This window comes from Carassius gibelio, chromosome B4 (genome assembly GCF_023724105.1).
Source record: "Carassius gibelio isolate Cgi1373 ecotype wild population from Czech Republic chromosome B4, carGib1.2-hapl.c, whole genome shotgun sequence".
In the NCBI taxonomy this organism is placed as follows: domain Eukaryota; kingdom Metazoa; phylum Chordata; class Actinopteri; order Cypriniformes; family Cyprinidae; genus Carassius; species Carassius gibelio.
This window is the reverse complement of record NC_068399.1, coordinates 5,664,968-5,685,230: the sequence shown is the minus strand read 5'-3', so window position 1 is coordinate 5,685,230 and position 20,263 is coordinate 5,664,968. Positions and strand designations below refer to the sequence as shown.

Sequence of the window (20,263 nt, the reverse complement as noted above, 5' to 3'; positions counted from 1 at the left end):
CCAAATCAAGCTGCAGAATTGGCAAAGCTTTAGATGGCAGTAGGATGTAGGGTCCACTGCCTGTGAATGTGAACAATATAAAGAACAATAAACTTAAATAAAGCATTGTTCCGTGTCATGTTGATCATTATTTATATGCTGGTCAATTTAAAATTACATTCTGCTTAATTTACTTAAATATATATTACTTTCTGTGAGAAAATGTGCAATATAATTAAGTATTGATCAGCATTTATCATTATTGTTGTGCTTAAGTGTTGGGGTGGGAAAGTTAATATTACTTTTTAAGTAACAATATTTACATTTTTCCAGTATAACGTTAACAGCCTTCGCCAAAGACGAGATCTTCGAGCAGCTGTCCGACGTCTCCTCTGTGCAGACATGATTGCAAATGCTAACATTCAACGGACCTAAGTGTGTATATGGTTGCCGATCTACTGAGATGTTGGTGCACCTGTCGGTCATTTATTTTAAGTTGTTGCGCTTTTTTTTTATGTCACATGATAACGTAAACATGGCGGATCGCATTCATATTGAAATTAAGTACTTACTCATTAAGTATGCGATTTCGGAAGAAGCCACAGTTAAGTCAAAAGAGTGAAAGGTGTCAGATTTGCAGTCACTCTCTCAGAATTGGTATAGCAACACTTATGCAGCAGCATTGACTAGTCTTATGTAATTTAATAGCAAGGTACGAAAACATATAGTATAGTGTTGTAAATGCACATTAATAAAAAATCTATATATAATATAGATTTACCTTTCTAATAATTGTGACAATGCTTTGTTATGCATATAGACTTCAGTGTAAACGGGACTTTTATTTTGATCTGAAGATGTGACGTCATAAAGTCGCGCCCCTTCAAGCCCTAACGCGCTCCCTGCATCTGTTGTGATTCGGCGGAAGAAAGGTTAGTAGGGTTTAAATCAGTTCTAACCTTTCTGTTAATTGACACATTTTACAACCTTACGTAAAATCTAGATGCTGGAATATAATGTTGTAATAATTTATTTAACGTTATTTTTGCGAGTAAAGCCCATACTCACATTAATGACAGAAAAGATGCGTCTCATTTCGTTCCCTATTATATCGTAAATAAATTTATCCTTCAAGTACGACGAGAACGAAGTGAGAGAAACGGAGAATCCGAATCATCTGAACCGAATCATTCGTAAAATGATTCAGTGATTCGAATCAGCGCGCGCTGACAATAAATGAGAACAACAAACATGTTCAGCAATGACAGCTTTTACGGACCAGCTGCAAATGTTTACATGAAAGTGTAATCTATTTAATTTTATGTATAAATTATTGAATACCAAATATAAAAAAATGAACACCTAATATTAACTTTATAATTTGACTATTTTATTCAGATCATTAGAAGTCCGTTAACTATCTCTTTAACTGACTCCCTTCTCAGTGTGCTGACTACTGAACTAGGGAGCTGATTTAGACGCACAGAGATTTAGCATGCATTTATTTTTCTTTCTTTAAATTATTGTTATAGGACAACGCATCCAAACACAGGGAAAACCTCCTGCTGAAGCGACTGAGATTCATGTGACTCACAATTATAAAGATGGCATTTATTAAAGAGGAGAGTGAAGACAAGAATATTGAAGAAACATTCAGAGTCAAACATGAAGATACTGAGGAACAAACAAAGATGGAGTTTATTAAAGAGGAGGGTGAAGACATAAAGATTGAAGAAACATTCAGTCTGAAGTATGAAGAAATTGAGGAACAAACAGGTTGGTTTTACTTCTTAAAGCTGAACTCACTCATTTGATTCTTATCAAAATGTCTAGCTCTACTGAAATTAATGATATCGTTGAAAAATGTCACATGAGTGTAGAAATGTTGAGACATTCAACAGAAATGTTGCGATCACATGACCAAACAAAACAGAAGATCCTGCTTTCACAATTATGACATCATGCAATTGAGAGTACCAATAATACAAAACTTGCCATATGTATGTATGTATATATATATATATATATATATATATATATATATATATATATATATTGACGCATTTAGCAGACACGTTTATCCAAAGTGACAAATGAGGACAATGGAAGCAATCAAAATCAACAAAAAGAGCAATGATATAAAAGTGCTATAGGGCTTGGGCGCCGCGTTGCATTCTGGGACATGGCGGCCCTGCTGGTAGCCTCGCGAATGTAAACATACAGCAAGTCGAACGAGAAGAAGCAGAGTTGGGAGAAAGAGAAAAGATGGTAAAGTCGCGAAAAGGTTGTGGGATTTAAAGGGATACACAAAATATGGATGTCAGGGACCAGTATGTGCACATAATCTGCAACATTAACGGTTTGGATCCATATGAAATTCCTAACAAAGAGTGGAGCACCGACGATTACTTGCTGCCGCACTTTTGCATTACAGATTAGGGCTGTCACTTTTGTGAAAAAATCATTTTCGATTTTTAAGACATAAGTGTTCATTGAATTGATTGTAAAATCGATTTTCCATGTCTAAAAAAAGACGTTTCCTTTTTCAAGCACAAATAACAGACGAACGTAAAGAGATCGCTGGAAACGCACAAGTCAGCAATATTTCTTATTTATTGGCATTAAGTTTCGTGCAGAATAGCAAACAGCAACAGGAGTGCAACATTCTCTAAAAAATATATATGCAGAGGGGACGGCTGCCATAACAAAAGAACAACATCACTGCAGGCTGCAAACCGGCTGCATTTATGATTTAAGCTTTTCAAAAATCTCCAAGATTATTTTAAATGATGATCAATCCATTTGAAACAACTGTTAAAAAAACTGAAAGTTTTAACGACACTTATTCTAGGCGGCACTAGGCAGGCATGCGCAAAAAGGCTAGGGCCATTACAAATTTATTGGACAGGAAAACAAGTCGATCAACATTTTCGGGGTCCAGAGCAGAGCATTTTTTATTCACTGTATGTCCAGCTGTTGAGAAGACACGGTCCGACTGCACTGATGTCCCAGGGACACTCAGATACAGCTGCGCAAGGTGGGGGTATTACCGGTCGCTGTCAGCTTGCAATGGTCCTTTTCATAACTCACAATAGGCGCGCGTTTTCTGTCTAGCTTTCGCAAGGAATACTGCACTTTCAGAATTCTTTATTTTCTTTTTCTGCTTGTTTGTGAGTTTTGTTACATGTATATTTTTTAATTGTTTAATTATTTTAAAATTAATAGTGTACATATTTGGTTAAAATCAATTCCTTATTTTCATTTTCAAAACTTTTTTTGGTTGGTCCGATCGATTGTGCAATCGATTTTCGAACAAAAAGTGACAGCCCTATTACAGATATCCTCGGCTACATTGTTTGTTTTATGAGCACCTACACTTCAGAACAGTTCCGAAGCTACAAGTCATTGGAGTCTCATGTGCAGTTCACAAATGGATATGTTCAGGAGTTGCAGATCATAAAACCGGCACACACCTTGCTGCTAGTTTGGTAAACGTTAGTGCTAACAACCATTCACACATGTACTTTTAACAAAGTTAGAAGCTGTCAACCCTCCCGTTTTTATCCGGGGTTTCTCACGTATTTGAGCTATTTTCCCGCTGTCTTCCCTGTAAAATCTCCCGTTAGCACTTAGATCTGACCTGTCAGTCTCTGTACTGTTGTCCTGTTGCTACCCCTTGCCCTTCCAACGAAACATATGTTTTCAAAGCATTGTTTTGTTTACTTGAAAGCAACCTTAGCGTGATGTTGGGCTTTTTAAGACAGCGTGGTTGTTGTGAGAGCACGATTTCATGCCAATCTGCAACTAAAGTCACGTTAGACCTAGCTTCACAAATCGCTTAACGTTAGTTAGTTTTGTAGTACGACTTTTTGCTGTCAGCAGAGGGATAGCAACAAAAAGATGGATGTTAAAATTTTCCATATTTTGGATGAGTAATCCGAGAAATTTCCCTTATTTTCAATGTTGACTTAAGCTATATAAATTAATATTCAGATGTTATGGTCTCCGTGGTCGCGCCTACAAGCAGGAAAGCGGTGTAAAGTTAATCCATTCTCATTTTATTTTCCCCATGGCGATTATGTGCTGCGCTATTACACCCCACAATACAGCAACGGATGAGAGGTAGAGTTGAGTGTCATCAGCATAGCAGTGGTATGAAAAGCCATGTTTCTGAATGACACAACCTAATGATGCGATGTAGACGGAGAAGAGAAGTGGTCCAAAAACTGAGCCCTGAGGCACCCCAGTAGTTAGATGTTGCAACTTGGACACCTCACCTCTCCAAGATACTTTGAAAGACCTATCTGATAGTTAAGATTCAAACCAATGAAGTGTGGTTCCTGAGATGCCTTTTATCAGTAGGGTTGACAGGAGGATCTGGTGGTTAACAGTGTCAAAAGCAGCGGACAGATCAAGCAGGATAAGTACTGAAGATTTGGATTCCGCTTTTGCCAATCTTAGAGCTTCAACAACAGAAAGCAAGGTTGAATGTCCACTTCTGAAGCCAGATTGGTTGCTGTCAAGGAGGTTGTTCTGTGTGAGAAATGCAGAGACTTGGTTGAACACAGCTCGTTCAAGTGTTTTTGCAATGAAAGGAAGAAGGAAAACTGGTCTGTAGTTCTCTAAAAGAGATGGATTAAGAGTGGGTTTCTTAAGTAGTAGAGTTACACGAGCCTGTCTAAATGTGAGGACAAAGGAGTAAGGAAAATGTTTCAAAAAGCATGTGAGTTCGACAAATTGTTCATTTTGTTGTATTTTCTGTAACATTAGTATTGTTCTGGTTAAAGTAACCTCAAAAGTAGTACAACGGCCATATCCCATATCAAAATCCAAAATGTGTCATTTCCCAACCTAAAATATATATTTCACAGTCACCATTCTGCAGATTGATCATAAACGCAGCTAAAAGACTTCCTACCAGTGGCTATGCAACCCTCACAAAAGTTATATCATTGGTAGAATGCAAAATGTGTCAATACAAGCATTTTAGTCAAATGTAATTTATGCTATATTTCAAAACCCTAACCCACGGAAGAAAATCAACCTGCTGCAACAGTTTAAAATCTGCCCAGTTCCGTAGAAAAAAATGTGGATTTGGCAACCCCCCCATTCATCACGAGCTGCCTCCAAAGTGATTTGTGCTGCGTTTCCACCGAAATTATCCCCACAGACCTGTGGCCTTGTGCATTTCCTCCGCGGGCTAAAGTACCGGGAAGATTATGTTAAATTGTCTGGTGACGTAGTACTGCGTGTTACTGCTTCTTCCTATCAGTGACAGATTGTAATCATTCTTGTGCGAAAGAAAAAGTACTATGCAGGAGATTCAAGGAATGCTGCTTCTGCTCAAGGTGTATTGGTTTACTCAAGGAATAATGCACCAAATGGCAGAAAACAGATGAGCACTGATAGTAAAGCGTATTCCGGAAGCTCGTAATGGTCAATACAAAATGAGACGTGTCTTATCAGCAATTTGCTGACATCAACCATGAGATGGCTGGGACAAACCCGCACCATCGGGCAGAAAGAACAAGATTGGTAAGAAATAATTCAATCAAAATTATCCAGAGTTGTGACTAATGTTATTATAGATTACGTAAACTTATTTTTGCCACTTTTGTGTGTTCTAGATTTGTGAGTACTATCGAATGCGTCGCGTTTCGCCATCAGTTTGGGTACACGATAGAACAACTGCATGATGCGACAGCGTGGTTTCTACTTTCGCTGAATTTCCAGATGTCTAAGGATACTTTTATGTACCTCTGTCATCGATTGTAAACTCAACTAGAGAGACAAGACACAAACTACAGACTTTGTGAACCCATCGAAAAAAGAATCACCATTACACTGTGGATTTTAGCGACCAACTCCAAGTACAGAAGAATCTCTCACTTATTTGGAATTGGAGTTGCTACTGTGTGTCAATGTGTTCGTGATTTTTGCTTTGCTGTTGAGAAGGTTCTCACGCCAGAAGTTATTAAATTATCAAACAGTGAAAAGTTAAAAGAAATGGCTACAATTTTTGAATGCAGATGGGGGTTGCCACAGTGTGTAGGTGCTATTGATGGGTCACACATCCCCATTCTTGGACCGGAGGACTATCACACAGAGTACTTCAACCGAAAGGGCCGGCATTCAATCATCCTGCAGGCTGTTGTGGATGGAAGGGGTCTTTTTTGGAATGTCTTTGTTGGAGCACCAGGAAGCCTGCATGATGCCAGAGTGCTGCGTTTGTCAGGTTTGTGGGGCCTAGTGGATAGGGGTTTGTTACTACCTGATGTAACAAAAAACATGATGTGGGGTACTTTGTCCTTGGTGATGCAGCTTATCCTTTGAAGATCTGGCTGATGAAACCTTTTACAGACAACGTACAAATGACACCTCAAAAACTTGTGTACAACCAAAAAACAAGCAGAGCCAGGGTGGTGGTGGAGAATGCCTTTGGCAGACTAAAAAAGAAGATGGAGGAGGTTGCTAAAACAGAATGACTGCAAGTACGCACAAGGTCAAATCCCTGCATGTTGTGTTCTGCATAACCTTTGTGAAATGAATGTTGATGAGTTCAGGGAAGAATGTGTGACCAGTGCATTAAACCAGCCTGATGGTGCTTCTGTCGGCCACTGTAGAGGCTGAGGGACTAGATGCACGCACAGCTCTAATGCAGTTTTTGACGACAACGTAGTAAGCTGCAGTATCACTGAAAGGCTGTAATGTGTCTTGTTTTCATGCTGATACACCTGTTATACAACATTGCAACAAAAACTGTGTACAACTTTCTTTTAATAAATTCAATTTACTAAAAGTGCATACTACAGTATCACTGTAATATGAGAATCTGTAATGTGTGTTGGATTTTAACTTAAAATACACAGCTTATTGGTGTTTAATGGATTAATTTAATAAGAACTGTAAGTCAGTACTTCCTCACAGTATTATGAATATTATTAGTATTGGGGAATTCAAGCAGTATCTCCTTTTACATATTGTATGTGTAATGTAGTATGTGTTAAACGTTTTAACTTCTAACCAGAACATTTAAAAAGTACCATAAGTGCTAGATAATGATTGAAAACAAAAGACACTGGAAAACAATAGTCACACTTCAAACTTTATTTTACATTAGTATTTCTGACAAAATAAAAAATATATATATATTTTTTACAAATATAAATAAAACTTTGGAACAATTAAATAGTAATGTGCAAATGTATTTTAGAACCTGGCCAATAACAGGCCGCAGCCCAGCCTAAAAAAAACCCTCTACTTTTTTGTTCAACTACTGAAAGCAGTAATTCCAACAGTATATAAAATACAGTAGTAATCATATGACGTGGATTAAAAGTTCAGAGTTGACTTTATAAGAAGATTTTAGGACCACTTTGATTATAGATTTTGATCCACCTCAAATGTAGACTACTAAATATAAACTCCGAAAGTGCAAAGACAAATGTGTATGTGCAAACGAGAAACTGTTCAGTCAAGTGGCTTCTTTTTGAAAGACTGTACGAACTCTCCTAGAACAGACAGAAACCCAGCCTGAAAGTCTCTATGTTGTTGCCTGCTTTCTCTAGCTTCTGACTGGAGGAATGCCAACTCCTGCCTCCTCATCTCTCTCTCCTCAGCCTGGCTCTCGAGTAACAGATGCATGTACTGTTCTCGCTGTTCTTGTCCACGCTGCAGGGCGGCTCGGTTAGCGACTTCCATGTCTCTCAGCGCATCAAGGAAGTCACTATCCCTTTTCCTCTTCCCTAAAGTGGAAGAAATATAGTCAACATATGGTAATAAACACGCAAATCCATCCTGACACAAAAGGAGTCATCAAAAATTATTAAAAAGATTTTTGCCAAAAAATCTTCATTTTAAACTATTTGTGTTGTCCCATCATGTTCCATATTTTAATATTTGATCATGGGCAATGTTAGTTTTAAATATAAAATAAACAAAATATCACAAAACCATTAACATATGCAATAGGTCAGTTGTGAAGTAACGTTATAATTTTGGACAAAGAACAAACGTGGCTAATACCTTGGCGTGTGTGATTCAGTGGGAAACACGGGACAAGGGGCTACTGGTGATTGCAAGGGAAAACACGCTGGCCTCTGTTGCCTGCAATTCATTCGGCCCACTCGTTTCGTCTGGAAAAACATGGTGTTAAAAAAGTAAGATTGATTTATCACGACAACGAATTTAAGAAGATATCATTTTGATGTGATACATACGTATATTTATTTACCTTCAGCCCACTGATCATCGGATTGCGGAATGGCTTCCAACAATGCAGTAGCGGAGTCTTTAGTCATCGCTGCACCAGAAAAGGATGGTCTGTGTCCTAGCAATGCGTCCAGGCTGACAAACCACTTGTTAGTACGCTGATCGGAACCACTTCAATTGTTGTGATTCGTTATTTTCTTGTAGTCTTACTTTAGGTTTTTCAACTTCTCTCTGCATTGTTTTCCAGTGTGCACTATACAAAGCTCGCATAGCCGATTTCCGCAAATAATAAATTGCTTAATAAAGCCTGCACCTCATTGTCGTTCCAACGATCGTATTTTTTATTACATTCCATTGTTGAAGACAACTTCTGTTCCTTCTGTCACAACACATTTTGGAAAATGGTGGATGGAATTTACTGCTGCGTGGAGTCGACCAATCAAATGCGGCCTGAATCCGACCAATCAGCATGTTCAGTGGTAGTCCCACCCCTGAAAGTTCCTGAACTTTGAAAAAGTACCACCTCGCCAGCAGGGACATTTTTGGGGTGAAATTTTTACCCAGAACTTTTAGTTCCTGGTTCCTTAGTGGAAACACACCAAGTACCAGCCCAAAGTCCCTAGTTCCTGGGTAAAGTTCCTGCGGTGGAAACATGGCAGTAAATACTCACCATATTGATAGTGGCTTCCTGATGCATGAAAATTAAATTGAATACTAGAAAGTTTGCGGGGGCAAGCGGGTTGGTCAGAAATTGGGTGTAGGATTAAGAAAAGGGCTTTAATACAAAAATGCACACAATGTATGGCAACCATAGAAAGCTAAATCTGAATCAGACATTTTGGGCAATTTAGAAACCCTGGCCGGATGCATATTTTAGGTCCAAATAGAGGACATGACCATGGAAAAGAGGACGTATGGTCACCCTATTATAATACATTAGAGAATGATCATATAACTTTTGTGTTCGCCAGATGACCTGTAAATGTGAATAATGTTTCCATTGCAGTTTTGAAAATTATTCTGTTCTCGAATTGCCTAAAAACACGCCTAATGCAAGCCTAACGGGAGCTATATGGAAGTTTTGGGAAATTGATAGGTTTCCATTGGGTGTATTTTCAATTCACTATTTCAGTTTGTGCAATTTGAAGGGTAATGGAAACACAGTTAGTGAACACTGTGACTAGTAAGTGCTCTATTCAATCAGCTAAAGCTTATTTGTTGATCTTGCAACATTTATAACATGAAAGAAGGCCATGATTATTAACAAAACAATTTGTGAATGCAATAACTACAAAAAACAATGTAATGGTACATCTCTTCATCAAGATCTAGATGGATGGAGGTCCTTAAGTAATCAAAGGATTAACAATATCAATGAGTAGTTCTGATATTACAGGTTACATGTCTTTCAGTAGTTTAGTAGGTACAGGATCTAGCATGCACGTGTTTGAATATGATGCTTTTCATGTCATGTTTTAATGTCTGTTGCTCCATAACTGGTGATTAGTGGTCAACCGGTATGTGTCTCTTGACTGCCGATATCTTGGAAAGCGGATGGTCGATAGCCGATATAACTGTAAAAAGAAATGTATTATTAATATTTGACAATGGATTAAAAAATAAATGTGTAAAATAAACACACACTTTAGAAGACAAAGTATTTTTTTTACAAATAAATATTTAAAAATATATATTTAAAAATGAAGTAAACACTATAACCAACGGGGCACTCAGTATTCTGGGAAGTTTGTGTGCATTGGGAATTATCTTTATCAAATAAAGCCAGGGTAACACTCATTTTACATACAGCACACAGTGAAAATGACATGATTATGACCGTGGATAGATGCAATAAGTGCAGCATAATTTGAAATGAAGAGTTAAAAGTTTAAAACTTTGCAACCTTAAGTTTGCAAGGTTTGTGAAATTAAATGTTCATTTGACGTTCAAACATTTGTTTAAATTATATAAATCCATGTTTTCCTAATGCTGCCAGCAAACAAAACATTATTATAATGCTTGCCTTTCTATTACTAATAATATAAAAGCAATCGTTATAATACTTTCTGTATAAATTAATTCCATTGATTAACCGTTTTATCTGATTATTAGGCACACTTCTACTTCTAGTCTTTCAGAAAAACCTAATTGGCCGATGCTAATATTTGAAAAATGCCAAATATTGGCTGATATATCGGTCGACCACTACTAGTGTTAACTTGTATCGGTCTCTTTTCACCTCAGACCTGATGGCACTGAAAGAGGAGGGTCAAGAACTGAATGAAAGGAAAGTGAAATATCAGAATGAAGAACATCATGATTTCAAAACTGAAGAAGAATCGATTAGTTGCTCACAGACTGAAAAGACTCCCCCGCCAAAAAAAGATGAAAAAACACAAAACATTGATTCCCAAATGAGAACTCCTACTGGAGAGACCTGCCAACAGTGTGGAGAAATGTACAATCAAAAAGAAAGTCTTGAAGTTCACATGAAAATTCACACTGAAAATAAACAGTTAATATGCCCTAAGTGTGGAAAATGTTTTGCCCGGAAAAAAAACCTTAGGACACACATGAGAATTCACACCGAAGTGAGACCTTACACCTGTGATCAGTGTGGAAAGAGTTTTATACTGAAAAGTCACCTTAAAGCCCACATGAGTATTCACACTGGAGAGAGACCTTACACCTGCCCTCAGTGTGGGAAGAGTTTCTCACGAAATGGAGGACTTACGATTCACATGAGAGTTCACACTGAGAAAAAAACATTAATATGTTCCCAGTGTGGAAAATGTTTTGCACAGAAAAGCACCCTTGATGCCCACCTGAGAGTTCACACTGGAGAGAAACCTTTCACCTGCCCTCAATGTGAAAAGAGTTTCAGACTCAAAGAAAGCCTAAAGACTCACATAAGAAGTCACACTGGAGAGAAGCCTTTCATATGTAGTCAGTGTGGAAAGAGTTTCAGATATAAAGAAAACCTTAATTATCACATCAGTATTCACTCAAGGGAAAAGAGTTTTAAATGTCATCAGTGTGAAAGGAGTTTCACAGACACGAATCACCTTCAGGATCATGTCAAAATTCACATTGGAGAAAAACCTTTCATGTGCCATCACTGTGGAAGGAATTTCACAAAAGAAGGAAAACTCAAGATTCACATGAGAGTTCACACTGGAGAGAAGCCTTTCACGTGCGAACAGTGTGGAAAGTGTTTCAAAATTAAAGAATACCTTAAGATACACAAGGTGGTTCACACTGGAGAGAAACCTTACAAGTGTCCTCAGTGTGAGAAGAGATTCACATGTCCAAGCAGCATGAAACGTCATTTGAAAACCCACTCTGGGAAGAAACAGACGTTTTCCTCAGTGTGATAAGATGTTTAAAAAAAGTAGTCATTTCTACCATCATCTGCTCATTCGTTTTGGAAGTCATTCAATTTCATTCTGTGTACTAACTTTATATTTAAATAAATGTATGTCAAGTAACTGAGCTGTTTACGTGTGATGATGTCTCATCTTGAGTTTAACGGCTCATTTTCACTGTGTGGTATGGTACAGTTCAGTAGAGTATGATTCGGGACAGGTAACCCTGATCGTACATTTCCTCTGCCAGTAGTACCAACGCTCTACATTGTGAGTAAATCACTTGCATATGCGACTAAGTCTTCACTCTGGGCGACTAAATGATGTCTAATATTAGCCAATGTCTAATAAATGTACACATTTTACTCGCCAGTGTGTGAATTGGAGGCTATGAATATGTTAAGCACAGATATATATAGTGCTTCAGTTTCACTCTCCGTCAGGCGATCTGTCCTTTTGTGTTTTTTTTGTGCACATCTCAATGGATGTGCAACGCACCTGTATTTGACGTGTTGTAAATTCTGGTAGTGGGCAGTGCTAATGCGCAAGCTGCAATCTCATTGGCTGGCGCTCCCCTATTATCGTCCCTGTTATGATTTTAGCAAATCAGTTCGAGTGAATGCACAAAACCTGTTTAATATTCATAAATCCAGCAGCTCATTAATTTTTAGTAAACATTAATGCGTTTCATGGTTCTCATTAGTGGAATTCATATCATTATTATCCTATCAGTTTTTTAGCTAGGTTTTTTTTGTTCCCAAAAATTATTATTTTTACAGAGACACTGAATGACCAAAAAAAACGCCACCAACAGTCCAGTTAAAATGTTCAGTTAAAAAGACTAATATGCATTCAAACATGGTTATCAAGTTTATTTTTAATTACTAAAGTTATATTATTAAATCATACTTGATTATTAGAATGCTTGATGCACTAAAAAGATGCTTTTATCCAAAGCGACTTGAAGTGCATTCAGGGTATACATTTTTTTTTACCAGTATGTGTGTTCCCTGGAAATTGAATCCACAACCTTTTGTGCTGCAAATGCAATGCTCTACCACTGAGTATTGGAGCAGTAACCTGTGCAGCGAGCATAAGAAAGGTATAATATGTAACCATTTGCAACTGCTTGTGAGCAAACCAACTGAAGTTTATATGTAAATGAGACTGTCAAGCCACACTGCCATCCAAAGGCAAAGCGCTGTAACTACACATCTGGTCAAAAGTGAGTTAAATCCTAAAAAGAGCATTGTGACATATTTTCTTTCTTGTGACAAAGTATCCTGGTTCAATTTTGTCATATTTCAGAGAAATGAATGTGTCAAAATTGCACTAATGTAACGATCAGGAACCCAGGGAAAAAGGAGAGGCTCTGGTAGTTCAGCCGAGACGAGGAGAGACTCTGGTAGTTCAGCAGAGACGTTGAGAGGCTCTGGTAGTTCAGCAGAGGTGTGGAGAGGCTCTGGTAGTTTCGCAGAGTTTAGACTGGATTCAGGAAGATCAGTGAGGACTTGACTCTGCTCATGAAGATCATTGGTGACCTGACTCTGCTCATGAAGATCAATGGTGACTTGCCTTTGCCTATGAAGATAGTCGGTGAATTGACTTTGCCCATGAAGAACACTGGTGACTTGATTTTGCCCATGAAGATCATTGGTAACTTGACTTGACTCCTGAGGTCTAACTGGGGTAGTGCTTAACTCATGAGTGTCAACGGTGACCTGACCCGACTCTGGAGGGTCAACGGGGACCTGACCGGACTCTGGAGGGTCAACGGGGAGGGTCAACTGTGGCAGTCATCTTGTGCAGAGGTGCTGGACAGGCGGCCATCTTGTGCCATGTCTCTGGGCCAGCAGCCATCTTGTGCAGTGGCGGGCAACTTGGGCTGTGGCGCTGGGCGGGTGGCCACCTTGTGCTGTGGCGCTGGGCTGGCAGTCCTCCTGTCTGTTGACCCCTGTCTAGAGTCGGCCATCCCACCGGGAGAGACAGGTGTGGCTGGGGTATCCCACGGAGACCGATGCTGTAGGTAAAAGATGAACCCCCTAAAATCAAAGGAGTCCAACTGATCAGTTTCCCTCTCTGGCACCGGGTCATCCAGACCGGCATTGAAAAGGTCCTTCAGGGACGCATCATTATATCCAATACCATCCGCCAGGGTCCAGAACCCTTGTGCCACACCACCCACCTCAGTACCCTCTTGACGGAGAGTGGTTAATTAGCAGAATCTCGCCCTCCGCTCCTCCACACTGGCTGGGGAACGGACACGAAGTTCCACACCGCTGGATCTAAACATGATGAAGTCCTTCTGTGACGATCGGGAACCCAGGGAAACACAGGAGACGAGAGATTCAAACACAGTGAGGGGTTTTAATGACTGACCCTCTGATGTCACATGGACTACTTCGATGATGTTTTTCTTACCTTTCTGGACATGGACAGTATACTGTACACACAGCTTTAATGGAGGGACTGAGAGCCCTCGGACGGGTAAGTTATTAGTGGGGCGGCAGTGGCTCAGTGGTTCATGTAGGTTGTCTACAAACCGGTAGGTTGGTGGTTCAATCCTCGGCTCCACCTGACCAAGTGTCGAGGTGTCCTTGAGCAAGACACCTGACCCCAGCTGCTCCCGACGAGCTGGATGGTGCCTTGAATGGCTGACACCGCAGTCGGTGTGTGAATGTGTGTATGTGAGGCAAATTGTAAAGCGCTTTGGAGCCAGCTGTTAGCAAATTTTGAAAAAGGTTATTGCTTCATATACACTCTGACATCATAATAATAATCTGATTTATAATCGCATTGATGTTTGTTGATTCGGATGTCTCTCCGCGTTTCTGGCAGCTAATCCAATTGTAATTAGTTAGCTGGCTCCGGTAAAGTTATATAATTCATCAAAGCATTCTGTAGGAAAGTTATACAGAACGCAGTCTTTCCCCTATTCACAGTCATATGCCATATTACTACCAGACCATGCAAATAAAAAATTCTTAACTGATAAGTAATAATTTGTTTTGCCCAAATCACAATTTCATTTGTTAACACATGTGAGGAAGGCTTTATGACCAAGTAGAATCCTCTGCAGCCCGGTCGTTCCAGGTTCACAGCTAGCGGGATTTACGCTGCCTGCAATTCCCTTCATCATCCGCGTTTTGATTTAGGCAAATCAAGGTGAATGATTAGGTGAATGCAAACAACATTATTATCATGAGGTCAACATCCAGCTAGACAAGAAAAAATGCAATCTACCTGAGGTATGACTTCTTTCACTATTTCACAGGCCAGTGGTTTGTGTGTACTGTGTGTGACATTTTTTGTATGACATTAAAATTCCCTTTAGAATAATTGCACATAAATACGTTAAGCAAACAAATTATATATATATATTATATATATATATATATATATAAACAAGATCGGTGCCAAGATTGATCCCTGGGGATCACCACATGTAGAATGCGCTACAGAAGGCAATTAACGTAATTTAGCTGCTTCAGACAGCGTGACCTCAAAGTCACAGTCTTAAGTCTTGTTAAAAAGGTACTAAATTATGTGTTGGGAGAAAAGCAGATGTGTGTTAGTTCTGTGTTATGAGCTCAGGTTTTAAAGAGACAATACTGCTTTCGAAATTTAACCTGCAGTCTGTGAAATTTATGTAAATCAAAGAGCAAAAGAAAACGTCAATCACTTTTCTGAGTTTTGTTTAATAAATATTAATTTATAATCAATTAAAAGTTTATGCATATAGTTTATGTGAAGATTTTTAAAATGTTTTTACAGTAATAATGGCTATAATTAATGGTTAAAATTGGAAGGAAATTAATTTAATAGAGACAGATCAGTAGCAGTAATTGTATCAGAATTGTATGAGACTGGTCTTCACTGACATTAGGCTACTTGGGAAAAGATGCCATTAAACCATGTATTTTAAATACACAATCTTTATATTGTTTAACAGTCATTTGGAGATTCACTGTTGAATTGTCACATAATAATTTTTTAATTGATTGATTGATTCTAATTAATTTGTGCCATGTTTTTTTTTATTATTTCACCTCAGACCTGATGGCACTTAAAGAGGAGAGTCAAGAACTGAATGAAATGAAAGACAAAGATCAAAATGAGAAACATCATGATTTCAAAACTGAAGATGAACCGATTAGTTGCCCACAGAATGAAAAGACTTCCTCACCAAAAAAAGCTCAAAAAACACAAACTACAAACCTTAGTTCCCACTTAAAAATTCATACTGGAGAGAAACATTTAACCTGCCAACAGTGTGGAGAAGATTTAAATCGAGAAGAAAGCCTTAAATCCCACAAGAAAATGCACACTGAAAAGCAACCGTTCATATGCTCTCAGTGTGGAAAGAGTTTTACACGGAAATATCACCTTAATGCCCACATGATCATTCATACTGGAGAGAGACCTTACACCTGTAAACTGTGTGGGAAGAGTTTTACACGAAATCGAGATCTTACGACTCACGTGAGAGTTCACACTGGAGAGAAACCTTACATGTGTAATCAGTGTGGAAGGAGTTTTAAACAAAATAGTCACCTTAACGCCCACATAAGAATTCACCCTGGAAAGAAGCCTTACACCTGCAAACTGTGTGGGAAGAGTTTCACACTAAATAAAGATCTGAAAACTCACATGAAAGTACACACTGGAGAGAAACCTTACATATGTAATCAGTGTGGATGGAGTTTTACACAAAATAGTCACCTTTATGTCCACATAAGAAGTCACACAGGAGAGAAGCCTTTCACCTGCCAACTGTGTGGAAAGTGTTTTACACAGAAAAGAACACGTGATGTCCACATGATTTTTCACACTGGAAAGAGACCTTTTACTTGCAAACTGTGTGAAAAGAGTTTCCGATTAAAAGGAAACCTTCAGACTCACATGAGGATTCACATTGGAGAGAAGCCGTTTGTATGTCAACAGTGTGGAAAGAGTTTTACACAAAAAAAATTTCTTAATGCCCACATGAGAGTACACACTGTAGACAAGCCTTTCACCTGTCCTCAGTGTGAAAAGAGTTTCACAGATAAAGCAAACCTAAAGACTCACATTAGAATTCACACTGGAGAGAATCCATTCACATGTGATCAGTGTGGAAAGAGTTTCAGATATAATGTAAACCTTATTTATCACATGAAGTTTCACTCAAGAGAAAACGTTTTTAAATGTCATCAGTGTGAAAGGAGTTTCACAGACACAAATCAACTTCAGGATCATGTTACAACTCACATTGGAGAAAAACCTTTCATGTGCCATCAGTGTGGAAAGAGTTTCACAAGAGAAGGAAGCCTCAAGATACACAAGGTGGTTCACACTGGAGAGAAGCCTTTCAAGTGTCCTCAGTGTGAGAAGAGTTTCACATGTCCAAGCAGCATGAAACGTCATTTGCGAACTCATCCTGAGAAGAAATGACAAAGAGGTTTAAAAAAAGGAGCGATTTCTACAATTATTTGTGCATTAATTTTCAAAAGACAATTCAATTGTATTCAGTGTATTATAATAATAATTTGCCTTCACACATAAAAGTCATGCAAAAGTGAGACCCAGTTTGTGTTTGAAATCAAGGCTACGTTCACAACACAGCTGCATGCAGGCTACATCTGATTATCGCTAATGATTTCTTTTACTTGCATCGCTCATCTCTTTAAGCCTCACCATAAGGATTTTTATTTTCTTTCACAAATTTGCCTGCCCATCCAGTCCTGCTAATAATGCTAAACAAACTTGGTTTGCTGTCCCCAGTGGAGGCTCATACCCGAGGCTCACCTTGATTTCATTTGAATGTTGTAATATCTGGACAAGTTTACTGATTGTGGTACTATGGAAATACCAGGCAACTTTAAATTTATGATCAGGAAGAGTACTGAAATATTATTCTAGTTATACTTGGGTCTGAATTAATTTTAATTGTATTTATTTTATTTTGTTTATCAGCACAGTTTATTCTTTGTAGTGCTTCCAGTAACTTTTATCTACATGTACGTGCTGTTTCCTCTAATTAATTTGCTGCAATAAACAGTCCTAAGCAGTTTGTCCTTCCTTTCCTTGGTAATTACAGTATATATTAAATAAAGTATTTTGAAGAATGGATTAATTCACCAGACTGCTTGTAGGTTTTTGTTCTTAAAACTAGAGGGGACACCCTTACCTTCCAACGGTGGTAGGACATCGGCACCATCAACCGATGGGAAAACAACCAGTTGTTGGTATCTGGTTGGAACTAAGGGCTGGGACAGGGGCTCATGCCAAAGCTTAAAATCTGCCAGAGTAAAATATGCTCTTGGCAGTCCACCTCTTATTCTGTACAGGGATAGTCTTGCTCCATTCACCTGGCAACCAGAATAAAGCCGGGGCCTTTGAAGGGGCTGGCAAGACTCCTTCAGGCTCCCCCTGTTTGGGACATAATTTGCTTATCGTTTAAACAAACTAGTACACACCACAACCTGTCCATTACATAGGTGGAGAATGGAGCAGGTGTGGTGGTCCTCACAGAAGATGGAGGAGAAGGCCTGTGAACCTGTGAATGCAATCGAAAGTTATTAGCATTTCTGGACATTTCATAACTAATAATAAATCAATGGTTTATTACTCTTGACAAATAGGTGGCTCAGTTACCAAATTGATGTGGCGTGGTCAGTGTGAGGTGACAATGGCACGTACATAGATTGGTGGAAATATGTCAAAGCTTTTCAGAGATACAGCCTCAGATGCATTTTGGCATCTTAACCAGAAAGTTAGTTGATGCTCTAAACAAAAAACGCTTTGTATATTAACACAAAACATTTTGCCAGCTTGTTCTGAAGATGATCCGAGTCAAATTTGGTGAAAATTGGACCAGTCTAGGTGGAGTTCGACAAAGTAGGTTTTCAACATGAATCAAAATGGTGGAGAAGAACTTAAGTCAATTATGGTAGAATTTGTATAAATGCTCTCTGCCTGATGCAAGGAATCTATCAACATCAGTTTCATTACAATATTATAATTCAAAATGCAAAAGTTATTAACATTTTCATAATTTGTGGCACTGCACCCAAATTTTTTGAGTGCCATCAGGGCATGGTGCCGAAAGATGCATACCGATTTTCGTAATAACAAAATTCAAAATGGCAGACACTCAAAATGGCTGACATTAAAACATTTGGTATGGTTTGACTTGATTTTTGGCCAAACCATTCAGAAGTATAAGCAAAAATATGCATTTTTCTTACCTCCTGACCACTAGGGAGCACTGCACTCAGACACTGCAGGTAGTCTCAGGTCATGTTTATTATAACACACATGCACCAGATGGGTGGAGATACAGCCTCATATCCATTTTTAAGTGCTTTTTGAATAATTCCTTTGTGGGATATTCAAGAAGGGTGGGAAGAATCAACTTGAATTCCATAACTGTTTGCCAGCATGATCACCAGATTATTATATCCACCCTCAGAAAGATGGGTATCTCATCAACTGCACTCCTGTGGTTCAAGTCTTAACTCTCAGATAGATCCGTCAGGGTGTCTTGGAGGGTGTCTTCTATGTCAAAACTTCTTGCTACTGGGGTTGCTCAAGGCTCAGTGTTTGGACCACTTCTCTTCTCCATTTACATGTTGTCATAAGGATTTGTCATACAGTAGCATGGATTTTCTTAACACTGCTATAATTAAGATACTCAACTCATTGAGTGATATGACTTGACGTTATAGTCAGCCAAGTATAGTGACCCATACTCTGAATGGGTTAAATGCAGAGAATAAATTCTAAGTACACACACACTGTGAACACACACCCGGAGCAGTGGGCAGCCATTTATGCTGTGGTATCCGGGGAGCAGTTGGGGGTTTCGGTGCCTTGCTCAAGTGCACCTAAGTCATGGTACTGCCGGCCTGAGACTCGAACCCACAACCCTAGGGTTAGGAGTCAAACTAGGCCACAACTTCCACAATTTTTATTTCTACCAGATGATTAGACAGTAGCGGTTCGCATTGCAGCTTGTCTGAGAGACATTTTTAGTGAGATGAAGGACCATCACCTTTAACACAACCTTGCTAAGACAGAGCTGTTCATGGTTTCAGCCAACCCAGCACTTCATCACAACTCTATACAGCTGGGTTCGTCAACCATAACTCCTTCCAGAAATGCTAAGTTCCTTGGAGTTGTGGTCAATGATCAGTTTCATAGACCTATTTCTACAACAGCCCGTTCCTGCAGATTTGCCATATACATCATTAGGGAGATTAGACCCTTCCTGTCAGAGCAAGCCACACAACTCCTTGTCCAAGCTCTAGTTCTCTTCAGACTGGACTCTCCTGGCGGGAATTCCTGCATGTACTATCAAGCCTCTGCAACTGATCCAGAATACATCAGCAAGAGTGGTCTTTAATGAGCTTAAAAAGTGCATGTTACTCCTCACCTCATCAGGTTACACTGGCTCAGTCTTTGGCCATTTTCAAAAAACATCTGAAAGACACATTCACCAGCACCTTTTATTCTATTTTAATCTGTAATATTTAATTCCATATTTTTTATACAATATTCAATAATTTCATACAATATTTTTGCTTTTGCTTTACCACTGCTACATTACCTACACTACTGAATTAACTGAGTTTTCTATTTACTTCAACTGCTCAGTACTTCACTAATAATAATGCTATGACCCATTTCAGGAGCTGCCAAAATTACTATTTAAAATCTAAATATAA

The 20,263-nt window shown here is 38.8% G+C and overlaps 1 protein-coding gene across 2 annotated transcripts; it reads left to right on the top strand.

Moving 5' to 3' along the window:
* Positions 1-667: 667 nt before the first annotated feature.
* Positions 668-17,604, top strand: LOC127955959 (gastrula zinc finger protein XlCGF57.1-like). Of its 2 annotated transcripts, none has more exons than XM_052553663.1 (3): positions 668-911; positions 1,512-1,755; positions 15,610-17,604. In XM_052553663.1, the coding sequence occupies exons 2-3, from the start codon at positions 1,584-1,586 to the stop codon at positions 16,986-16,988; spliced, it is 1,551 nt and encodes a 516-aa protein (XP_052409623.1). In that variant the 5' UTR covers positions 668-911; positions 1,512-1,583; the 3' UTR covers positions 16,989-17,604. The 2 variants fall into 2 exon arrangements, with proteins under 2 accessions (XP_052409623.1, XP_052409624.1); XM_052553664.1 differs by lacking the exon at positions 15,610-17,604 and adding an exon at positions 10,435-12,249.
* Positions 17,605-20,263: the final 2,659 nt, after the last annotated feature.